The sequence below is a fragment of the Apostichopus japonicus genome, chromosome 13, assembly GCF_037975245.1.
Source record: "Apostichopus japonicus isolate 1M-3 chromosome 13, ASM3797524v1, whole genome shotgun sequence".
Taxonomy (NCBI): domain Eukaryota; kingdom Metazoa; phylum Echinodermata; class Holothuroidea; order Aspidochirotida; family Stichopodidae; genus Apostichopus; species Apostichopus japonicus.
The window spans coordinates 5684009-5696153 of NC_092573.1; the positions used below are offsets into that span (position 1 = coordinate 5684009).

At 39.1% G+C, this 12145-nt stretch overlaps 1 protein-coding gene and 1 long non-coding RNA gene across 2 annotated transcripts in view; one reads left to right on the top strand and one right to left on the bottom strand.

Annotated features, from left to right (window-relative positions):
* LOC139978175 (pregnancy zone protein-like) overlaps window positions 1–5133 on the bottom strand; it is a 39797-nt gene extending 34664 nt beyond the window's left edge. The window contains exons 1-3 of the mRNA XM_071988096.1: window positions 4841–5133; window positions 2838–3030; window positions 1528–1705 (exon numbers count right to left, since the gene is read on the bottom strand). Coding sequence (XP_071844197.1) covers window positions 1528–1705; window positions 2838–3030; window positions 4841–4938 — 469 coding nt within the window. The 5' untranslated portion in view covers window positions 4939–5133. The remainder of the gene's footprint in view (window positions 1–1527; window positions 1706–2837; window positions 3031–4840) is intronic.
* Window positions 5134–5340: 207 nt separating this feature from the next.
* Window positions 5341–9718, top strand: LOC139978176 (uncharacterized). Its single transcript, XR_011796917.1, has 3 exons — window positions 5341–5469; window positions 6670–6930; window positions 8677–9718. It is a non-coding gene; the product is annotated as an uncharacterized lncRNA (long non-coding RNA).
* The last annotated feature ends 2427 nt before the right edge of the window (window positions 9719–12145 follow it).

A 12145-nucleotide genomic window follows, 5' to 3' on the forward strand; every position in this document is an offset into this window, starting at 1 on the left:
CAGACTGTAATTGAGAAGGGAAGGGACTAAGACAAACAACAAGTCTATAGTCTGTCTCAAGTCTGTGGAACAGCACTAAAAAGAAAGATACACTAGAATATGGCGATTACTGTACATAGTTACTGAGGATGAGGATGGGTTTAGCAGCTTCTTCTTCAGGAAGTCTTCTGGCAATTTTACCCTTGTCCCACCCACCCACCCTCATCACACCATTGATTCACCACTGATTTGATGCATGAGTCACCAAACTGCTATTTGGTGTATATGGTCATACAAAACTAATTCTGAAGGACTTCAAGTCCAGAAAGCAGCATGAAGTTACAAAAACACTTCCAGGAAGGAGTTAAGCTATTTAAACTACATTTTTGATCGTACAGTAATAGCTGTAAGAGGATAGATTAAGACAACATCCGAGAATAAGAGTGCTTGCCAATAGATGCAGCTTGTCAGTTTATTCAGGGGTGGTCGACACTTCCTGTTATACATACATAGTCCTTTCCGATGAAGCAGTTTCTTGATCATTTAACTACAATACTCTAGAGTAAAACAAGTCAATAATTTAGGCAAATTTGCAGAGCAGTTCTGAATGCTCTGAACATTGTCTCATATAAAATATTATGGTGTATTTCTGCATAAAAATACTGCTATGAATCTTTGCACTTTTATATCAATTTGGCCATTTTCAACAGCATTTTTGTCTTGCCAAAATACAGTCTAGATAGATATATAAACTGGATAAATTAAACCCCAAAGATACAGTACTGTACTGTATGCACAAATCATACATTTTACAAAGGTCGCAATCATTTGAAATACAGGGCACTTTCAGCAGAGTGATAGAGAGGGTGGGGGGGGGTGGGGGGAAAGGGGTGCCGCAAATGTAACGATGAAAATTAAAGTGGAGCAGTAACATATAGCATCGATGCAACCAAAAAGGCTCTGATGCTTGCCAAAAGTAGGAGTTTTTTTAAGCTTTTGTTCATTTTGCACTCCAGACATTTTGGGTGGTAGAATGAGGATGGTACCATACTGTAGAATGTACAGAATGGGCCAGTCACCAGTAGAGTACATGTAGACACAGTACAGCAAGAGTACAGTTGTTGTGAGGATAAAGGTAAGTGAGGCAACCTATGACGTGTATACTACATATAATGAATAATTTATGTGCATGTCTATTCCTCAAAATGTCATCCAGTATTGTCCCAAAATATTACTTACGCTAAACATTACTATTACGCATTATCATGGATCGAAACATCAGGCCCATTTACTTTTACACTTATGCTAAACATGACAGAAGTTTCCACCTGAAGGGGTGCTTGGCGATGTCATTTTAGCAGACTCCAGTGTTATGGGGTCATCCCAAGAAAAAATCACCATCATTCTTGTTGAACCAATGATAAGGTGAATAGCTCCCACCAAAACAAATATTTGTGAAATTTGAGAAGATAGATACTGTAAATAATCATATTAATGTTACCAATTTATAAAATTTAACAGACTCAGAGGAATGTCACAACTACTCACCAGTTTGCCCTGGTTTGTAAATTGGCTTGTCTGTTTCCACAAAGGTCATCCGTTTTGATTTCTCAATTGTGAGATTCTTTGAATCCTCAATGACTGGAGGAGCCATTTCATCAAGATATGCATTTCTTCCAGAAATACTTAGGACAACAGTTGCAGTGGAAGTGGCAATATTTGGTACCTGCATGCATCAAGAAGATAAAACCATGCATTATACATGGTAGCTGGCTGTATAGAGCTATATAGGCCTGTCTGTACTGTATAAATCCAGAGAAGAAATTTATCCCAGCCCGTATTGCCTCCTGGGGTTTAGGCAACCAGCCGTCCAGCCGTCTTTTACAAAGCCGGTTTCGGCCAGTGCAAGGCTTGCAAAATATATGAAGCCGCGCAGTTTTCAGTACAGAGTATGCAAATATACAGAGAACTTATGGAAATGAGACAACGATGTCAATATATTGTTTGGGTTTTCTTTTTGGTTCTGACATTCCCTAATTTTACCAATCAAATCTCATATTGTCTAACTAAACAGCTTGCAGTTTACCCTCCCATACCTCAAAAATGCAAAGATTCTAATGGGGTATTGCCCCCTTAACCCCCCTAACAAGGGCCCCTAAGGGGAGCCCCTCGACCCCGTCGTGAGGGTCAAACGCTTTGCGATCGCAATGATCGCAATAATGCGAATTGGTCAAGTTGCATACAAGTGTAACTTAAGGTATACGCATGTAGTTTTCTATACAGCAACTACCTACATAGTATTCTATAAATTTATTTCACAAAATTTGAACACTAAAATTATTCCCCAGAATGACTGATTTATTTTGGCATTCCAGAATTTACAGATGCAGTGGTGCATGCTGGGTTACAATTTACTTTAGTCTGTATTATATATGGTCTTGTTATAGCTTGACGTCCGTTGTGTTACTCAAATAAGAGTGCAAACTTTCTGAACAAGTATGTAAGACACATTCCTAGAAATTTTTAAAAAGCAAACTGGAAAATTAAAAAAAAAGTATTCTGCATGTTCAATATTTCTTAATTATTTCTGTACTATACAGTAGCCATACTGAAAACGTTTTCATTATAACTGAAAGATCATGCTGTATTCTTTAATTATATATGATTGTCTAAGCATAACTGTGGAAAAACACAGAATATTCAAGAAAATTCCTTCCAGCAATCTTTAACAGCTTCATAAAATACTGCCTTCTTATTGGGGAGAATGTTCTATACATGGTCAACAGCTTATAGTGACCACAACACAATTTACAGCTCGGCGGAAAAAAATGCAAAACCATGAAAAGCAAATTTCTTACCAGGAGATCTAAACAAGCATACGGGAACTCCATAAAATATTCCATCTCGAATACTACCACATCTTCCAAGGTCAATTCCAGGAGGAAATTGATAGGTGCAGTCATCTTGGCTAGAGTGATGCAGACCACCTCCGAGGAACCACCAATTAAAACTTTCGGTAAGACTACCAGGTACTTGTTAGTCAAAGGATCACTGCAATTCAGAAATTTCAGTTTCAGTCATAAAAGGTTATAAGTTTCAAATTGTAAAACTATAGTATACATGTAAAATTAATCATCTAGACACTAGGCTCTATGCGGGATAAAAATGGTTACAATTTTTATATTTATGTTAATTCCCACAGAGGATGACCTATAGTCTATATATGGACAGATTTTAATGTCAATTAATATTACATCATAATAAGTCATCAAGTTGGCAAACAAAATAATTTAAAAAAAGGCCAGTTAAAACAAGAAAAATGTACTTAAGTATAAAAAATTGTGCATACTAAAGTATATGTGTGCTAGTGGTCGACCAAAATAGACCTGTGTGTTTAGGTTAAAGTCAAGAACCTAAACTATTGGCAATTGCAGTGATTTATCACAGTTATGCTGATGTTATGAAAGCATTTAAAGCAAATACAGTAGGCCAGTACTATGGTATAGGCTGTACAGGTCTGTTAGATTTGCATTCAAACATTCAAAGTTGGGTAATTTTCTAGCTCTCTACTAGCAGTAAACAATTGCATTCAGCTCTAACCAGTATGGCACATTATAAATTTATACTGTGGAGAAAGGGGGACACATACTGTACACCAAATCAGTGATCCCCAACACAGGTTTGAGATTGTACGTGGGAGAGTGGCAATCTTGACAGTACCAGGGGTTACATCAAACTGTTTTTAACAGTTCAAAACAATACATAATACACATAGATAATCAACAACCATGTTCAATAATTTAAAAAAAGTATGGTTGTATACATACAGTACAAAGCTCAAACCTTAACCGATAACACCTATTAAACCAATAAACCACCAAACTATACCCAGGTTCAATCAGTTTTATTGCCTAGGCCTACAGTATCGCGGTACTTTACAGAGTATGGACCGCCTTTATCAAAAATTATCTATTTTTGTTATTCCAAGTAAATTGGAATATGACTGATTTTATTAAAAATGAAATACAAATGTAGGGAAAAGAGATGGAAAAGATTGCATCATTTGGCATCTAAGCCCTGAAAAAAGCACTTATTTCTGAAATGTAGACACCCCTCCCTTACAAGCCTCCCCCACATAGGCGTAGGAGCCCAATTTGATTTGGGGGGGCTGTAACGACTGGCCCGAAAAATATAACCAAAATATTTCGCGCGCATTCAACATGTTAATGTGCATATCATATAGGCATGCATCGATTATTGCATCGCATGCCAATAACATACAATCATTTTCCCTGTAATTACCCTTCCATAATAATTATTGGGGAAGTCGTTACAATAATAATGATCATAATAATATCAGTTTAACCATTGAAAACACATTGCAAATTATTTTTCTTTCAGTAGGTGCCATAAAAATTCTCAGCATATTTCCCGAATTTTCACAAAAATTTGGGGTTGGGGGCTGCAGCCCCCAGCCCCCCCCCCGCCTCCTACGCCTATGCTCCCCTAGGATGATATACTGATGGGCCCCTTCCCCTCCCCGCACCCAAATAGGCTACTCGGGTTATGCACCTGGTCCTGTAGTCCTAACACAAATACTCTCCACCTCCATGCAGGCAGTCAAAATGGAGTCATTCTGACCACCTTACAGAATTAGGCTACGGCACAGTTACAAACGTCTGTGGAAGGTAAATTTAGCTAGGTCACGTTGGCTACATACAATCTATAGGCCTAAATAGTTACCATAATTGACACATGAGCAAGTAGGTGATAATTATATGCCCATTTGGAAGAAAACGATGTGATGTCGAACTGCTTAAGTTAGTAACTGTAATTGGAAAAGCAAAATTTGAGTAATTACTTGTCATGATCTGGTTCCGGTGGTGATCCTTGTGCTTGGGCACAATACAAACAGATTGCCAGAGACAGGAGGAAAAATGCCTTTTCCAACACAGCCATCTTTTCTTCTCTGCTTCAACCAGCGTTCAGTCACTTGATGCAAGCCGTATCAAGAATGTAAAATGCCTCACCAAACTTGCCACACAATAAATACTTTAGAACAATGAAAGAAATTCCTGTGTTTGGTTAACAATTGGATGGTTTCTGATGTTGCACAGGCAGTGACACGACGATATCTAACAAACTACATGTATTGCCCGACTTCTCCAAGACTGGCAAACCTATTTTGCACCACTGGGTGGTAATGTTTCTGTAATGCGAAATACTGTAACTTCCTCGAAAGAAACGTGAGGTCCTGTAAACTTCTGAGATTCTACCAAAGTTTTCATAGCTCCCCTGATATGCTTCCCTTGATCAGTGACCTCACATCCGTATTGTAATTTCCGGTTTTCTGGGGAAATTTGTTTTTAGACCCTTCGAGCTGCGGATTCTAGGTTCATGACATTTGGTTGATGTCTGGAACTCAGAATAGTGTTTACCGTAGAGAATCACGGCAAATAAATGGAAGACGCGCATTTGTATATTATATAGGTAAGTATGCAATAGATTACTGTAGTTGAGTGTAATCCAGAACCTGAAGCCGCAGAGAGTTAAGACAACAGATCAAACTTCACTCCTATGCAGAATAAGTTTATTTTTTATTTTTATCGCAATGGTGCTTGGGTATTTGCTAACATTCAGTGAAAAGATTCCTCTCAAAAAGGAAATGAATACTATATTTAGTCCAAGTAATGTTGTCCTAGTATGCAATCCACCATATCCTACCTTTCATCTCTATCATATGCCCATTTTTGAACTTCACACATTCAATATCGCAGCAGCGTTACGCTCCCGGTTATTCCCATGGCTATTCCTCATTTCTCAGAATTATTCTAAACCAGAAGTAGGAAGTCGGGTACCGGGTATGCCCTACAGTAGTACCGGTTGAAATTACAAGAAAACACCGACCGCTACTCAGTGGTAACAAAAGCTTTTTTCTCTCTGTGTTGACATGTATATGCTGTTGCCTGTCAACTAAAGTATGAAAACTGCATTTATTTATTTCAAGATCCTCTACTTTCATGATATACTTTAATTAATGCATTTCCTCCCAGGTGTCCATCAGGGACGTAAATCATGAGGGACATTTTCTGAAGGTTGAGGGGGAAATATCGAGCCCCCCCCCCGCCCCCCCCCCCCTCGACATAGGCCTTTGTCTGTAGTGACTGACTCGTGTATGCGCAAGATCAGTCAGGATCATAATGACTCGTGAAGCTCATAAAATGAGCTCAAAAAAATGTGCTGGGCAACCCCCCCCCCCCCTTCTTCAAAGAACATTTTACAGTCCTATAATTCAAGGTGCGATTTCCCTATACTATAGTCTCCCGAAGGAAACCAGCTTCCTATATCCCCTCCTTTCCCCCAACTCGGCATCCGTAGGAAGGACGTGTGTCGAGATCGATGTAGCCTACCACCAATCAACTTCCTCTGTATTTCTGTCCAATCCAGTCTACGCCTTTTCAATGCGACTCAATCCGGCTAATCATAATGTGTGAAAAAAAAGAAGAGAGCTTACAGTAGATTTCTTTCGATTCTCGTTTAATCGGTTCCTCCATTTTCCGGAATATCGTATTATTCTTTCCTGGTTTTGTTTTCATTCAATCGGAGCTCAGTTTAATCTCCAAAGGCTATACAAAGTTTATTTCTAGGAACAGCGCCAAACAATATTGTTTGCTTTTATCCTTTTAACAGACCGCTGGCGCTGTTGACAGACAACCTTTTTCACAATTGGTGCACCTATTTTTTCCAGCAATCGAAAGCGTCAACCGTTTATACATGACTCATCGATCGTTCATGGTAACTATCCAGAAGTGACGAAAAAGTCAGTGCAAAGAGTTACCTGCTTTATACTTCCACAGAGAAGAAGAGAGTGTCATGAGAAAGAAAAGACTAGGTCGCCCTCACTTAACCGAACAGCATTACAAACACCTAAATTTATTGGGAATGAGCGCAGTGAGTATAGTTTCTATAGCATGAAGGAGGCTGAAATGGGTGAAGGGGATTACATCAAAATGATAAACGAGTCCTCCCTAAAGTGAGGTGGGCGCAAAGGTACTTTTGCGTGACTCTCTGAAACATATTAAACATTAGTAAGATGAAAATAATGTTGTATCAAAGAAAGAGTTTTGTGCTTTCACGTGATCAAAATATACGGTTCAAGGGCGTAGGAACCGGGGGGCTGGGGGGCGCCAGCCCCCAGGTGCAAAATGTGTAGGGGCGGAAGTATCATTCCGCCCCCCCCCCCCGCTTCGCAAGTCAGAAAACCCCTTTTTCATTTTCAAATGAGAAAAAAATCTCATTTGGAGCACCAAATTGCATCTAAGGCCAGGTGAAAATGCAAAATTATATACAAAATGGAGTGGGTGGGTGGGTTGAAGTGTGCTATATTGCACCAAATTGCATCTGAGGCCACCTGGAAATGCAAAAAAAAATCCAACGGGGAGGGGGACACCCCCTCCCCTTAGACCCCTCCCCAGGCCGGCCATCAGTCTTCAGCCCCCCCCCCACTCAAAAGTACCTTCCTACGCCACTGATACGGTTGGTTGTTAAAAGGATAGTGATATTGGAAATCGTCCATAATTGTGTTCTTTGATTTTCTGGCATACTTTGGTGATATGTTATTTAGGGGGAAAATGCCTTGAAAAAGTGAAAGTATCAGTATTGGCCCAAATATGCTACAAAGTCAAATAATGGTCATTGATACACACCAAAGTTTAACAAGCCTCATTTTACTTTATACCCTCGAGATATTTTGCCTGATCGAATCATTTTTTTGCATGCAAAAATTTGGCCAATACTGCTTATGTTTCCAGCAAATTTCCACACAATTTAGATAGTGTAAATGAAATTTCATATTGCAAATATAAATGCGATAGGAAACGTGATTATATACCCAGGGGCCCGTAGGAAGCTTCCAAAAAGTGGGTGGGGGGGCACAACATCAGAGGGACACTTTCTCATTCCACAACCACCACTCGTTATGCTATAAACCAATACACACCGGCCATATCATTAAATATATATGATGTGTTAGTAAGCTATCAATACTATCATAGTGCACGTGAATAGCTCAAATAAAATATTAATATTTACAACGAATTCAAAAGACAATTCTTCATCAAAGGGGCACATTTTATTGCCGGTAGGGCACATTTGCTATGTTGGAAAAAAGTGGGTGAAGGGGGCACGTGCCCCGGTGCCCCCCGTCTCCGTCTCCTACCCCCTGAATATACCGATACGATAGGATCATTCGGCTACTGACTGTCAAATATGAAGTTTTACCGACTAAATTCACATGTAAATTAAAAGAAAAGTGAACTTAGGTAAAGTTATGAATGTGGGTGCGTAAACAACCAGTATAGAATGATATTGTTAATCAATCGTACTAGGCAAACGTAAAAGGGAAAATACTAAAAAACTACACTTTAGATCCAAAGCAAAATGTGGCAAACTTTACAAATCGAAACTGAGAGCCCTGGAACCGGGAGGGGTGCATGGGAGGCTATGGGGTGGAGGGGAAGTTTGACAGGTAGTTTGAGCGCAATAAAGCAATCAGGCATGTAACGTTAACCGTCTCGCAATGCTGGTAGACACACACCAAATTATTCGGGTGGGGGAGGGGGGGGGCGGGGGAGGTGATGTTTGGAATTAACTATGTTACGTATACATATTTATTTATTTATTTGTTTGCCACAAAAGTATAAAGTGGAGGAAGTCTTCCATAAATTTGCTTAAAAGCTAACAATGTGGAAGACTCCCCGAAGAAAGAAAAGAAAAGAAAAGAGTATATACAGTAGCACTTCAAAGAGCTTGGACGGAGACTGAAGACTGAAAGGGAACTGGTAAGATCAACATGAACGTTTTTTCGTTGTGCTTATCTCGATTTTGCGGTTACCCCGTGCTTCCATCTAGTAAACAGAGTTAATTGATTTTCCACAGATCAAACCCAGAATCTTCCTTTGTAATGAACGATGTAAACAAACGCAACTAGCATATTGTAACAGGAAATAGGTGGAATCATCCAAGGCCTTCTAAGAAACTTCAGAAGAAAGTTGACAAAATCGCATTTCCGGTCTAAGTATATATGCTATCCCAACAGGCATTGGGTCATGGCCTCCCAACTTGCAGGTTGTATATTGTATTCTAACTCCCGTTGTACCTGGCCCTAATTGAGTATATGATAATGAAAATACGACTGCTGTTAAACATGATGTTATTTTTTGTCATCCCTAACGTGTAGTGATATATCTCTCTTTCCTCTATATCAGTTTATTGTTTGCGCGGTTGCATTTACAAATATCACAAACTAGAAGACATTACAAATTTTCAAAGAAAATTTCCAATTATATTTCAAATAGAAGTTTGACAATATTAAAGGAACGTCTTAATTCCTCTTACTTTACATTAGCCTTGCTTGGAGTATATATTTCTACTTTTAACATAAACGTAGTATTTTGTGCAAAAACAGATTAGTATATGGTCGTTTTCTTTACTAAATAAAAAATGCGGATTCATGTTGAAAATAAGGAAGTTATAAGGAAATACAATAACCACCAAAATAGATATCATGCTTGTTGAGAGAAAAATGCACGCCAAACATATTGCACTTTGGACAAAAAATTAGAAGTTTCTTCACCCCCCCCCCCAAAAAAAAAAGAAGAAGTATATGTTTCTTCGAATCTTCCACAAAAAGGACATGAAGCAGTATCCTTTTTGGATTGATACGATGAGGGGATTAGGACCCAATATTCTACGGACAAACAAAATTGCAAGTGTCGAACTTTACTTTTCGAACAGAAAGAAAAGTAGTTACAGGGGGGGGGGGGGGGCCGGGGGCTCCTCAGTCCTTTATCGCAATATATGAATGAATGTAGAGCTGGTGGCGGTGGAATTGCATGAACAAAAGTAATGATGAAAACAATTGACCCACTCCACGGCAAACTCAACAATTATGATATATTTTTCGTTACAAACTTGCCTCTATGTATAGAAGGCAACGTCACTTGTCGTACAAAATCTTTTGCATGTTGGATATAAATTTGGGTGACGTTTAATGTACGTATAGTGAGTGAAACAAACTATTCCAATTTGGACAAATCAGTTCACCATTATATTCTGCTGTTTATATTTGATATATGTATATATTCCGCTAACAACCAACCGACTGTAACCGTACATCGTAACCATCTTCTCAGTTGGAATATGGAATATGGAAACATAAAATACTTATGACATACCCCGTTCTACCCCCCCCCCGCCCATCCCCACTATCCTCAGAGTTGTCGAGAGTCAGTCGAACCATGAGACCACAGGGCTTCTATTTGCCATCTCCAATTCTCCATAGTTTAGTGTTTTTAAAATATATCAAAATCAGAATACATTATTCATTATCCTATATTTTCCATTGTCCCGGCCTCCACATTTCCCCGGCCCCTAACTGACACGGAGCCCAAGACAAGTATCTCAGTTGATCCCCGCCCCTCCCACCCCACTTTCACGCCCTGCAGTCGCCTTCCTGTTTTTGCTAAAATAGAGTATTGATCATTGATCACCTTATAACGTAATTATAGGGAGATGAAAGTCCAGTGTCCGACCTGTTCAAATATCTTCCTTTCTTTTTGTTAATAAATTTAAAGTAGTGTACGGAAACGTAGCCTTTAGGGGTTCATTACAATATACCTGATTACTTCCTTTTCAGCTGAATAAATAATTCTGTATTAAATGAGGAATTCTGCTTTCCTTTCGCTTACCGGCCCACTCCTGGTACCACCACTTTTGTTTGGTTTTACTTCCTTCCATGTTTGGTATTAAAAAAAAACTTAAAATTTAAAATGGAGGAGCTAATCTTATGATAAGATTTCCCGAATAACCATAAAAATAGAGATTTTACCACCCTAAACCAAGCACCAAATATGTGTACGTCCTTTTTTCCGAGAAGGATCCTCTCCCGGAAGGAACATTGACGATGAAATAGTAATCCTAGCGACGCGGCAACGTCCTATGGCAGGATCTGTTATGTAGGTCAGAAATGCTACAGTCGTAGCACGGAAGTACAGCGGTGATCGTACCATATAGAATTATCCTTCCACGGTCGGAAGTACGACACCTGACCGGTGTGACACATTATCTTGTCCTCTGTATAGAAAGAGCTCGCCGGACCATCAGAATGTTTCCTCAGTGCCGCTCGGACAGCACATATCCTTACAAATATGATGCTACAGACGATGTATAGAATGGGTTATCTTCATTTCCAATATGCTAAGGCAAAGGAAATATTTTATAGGCCTATTATGGAAGATTGTCGTTAACTGAAAACTTCAGGAGATTATATTAAAAAAAAAAAAAATACAGTGATCTAAAAAGCCAGAAGTGTAACCGTATATTAGTTTTAATTTCGAAACTGAAAAGTATTTTGATGTTTAATACTAGCAGTATGGCCTATACTCACCTCGGTTGTATTTACATGGAGGCGTGTTCAAGAGGCCATATAATATAGGGTGAGCATAACCCGTGGTGATCTTCTTTAACTGTGCCTAACGCAAGTTATACTGAGGGGGTTTCGAACTGGCAATGGTGGGACAATAATTGTGAAAGTGGAGGGTGGATGTTCTTTGGTGGCCGCTGATACATGAAGACAACGTAAACGCCAAAAATGTAATCCATTACGGCTATATATGATTTTCACTATGTACAGCCCGCTAACTATAAGAGAACTGCTGTTTCCTTACGTGTCGAATGTCCAACGAATTCCTACAGGGACATAATTAGATTTGCTCAAGTCGTTGATTTTGGTTTTGAAACAGCTTCAAAAAGCTGTGATATCTCCTAAATAAAGTAAGATTTTTTGGAATATGTTCATCCCGATCTCATAATTTACTGATGATGGTTGAAATTCGTGTCCCCTTCCCATAAATGTCATGTGCGTAAACTAGTTCTGGCGAACTTTTTTTTTGGGGGGGGGGGGGGTCGGGGATGGAGGGGGATTTACTGTGACGTGGGGAGTAAACTAGTGTGGTGTATTTTATCAAGGCGAACTTATTTTCCTGGAGTTAATTATGGGTAAACCTGTCTACATACTCCCAGAAAAAAAACCCGCAAACAGTTTATTCTTTCACATTAATCGAATAACAAAATATGATAATTTGTGTGCAAAGTATTACATAATGCA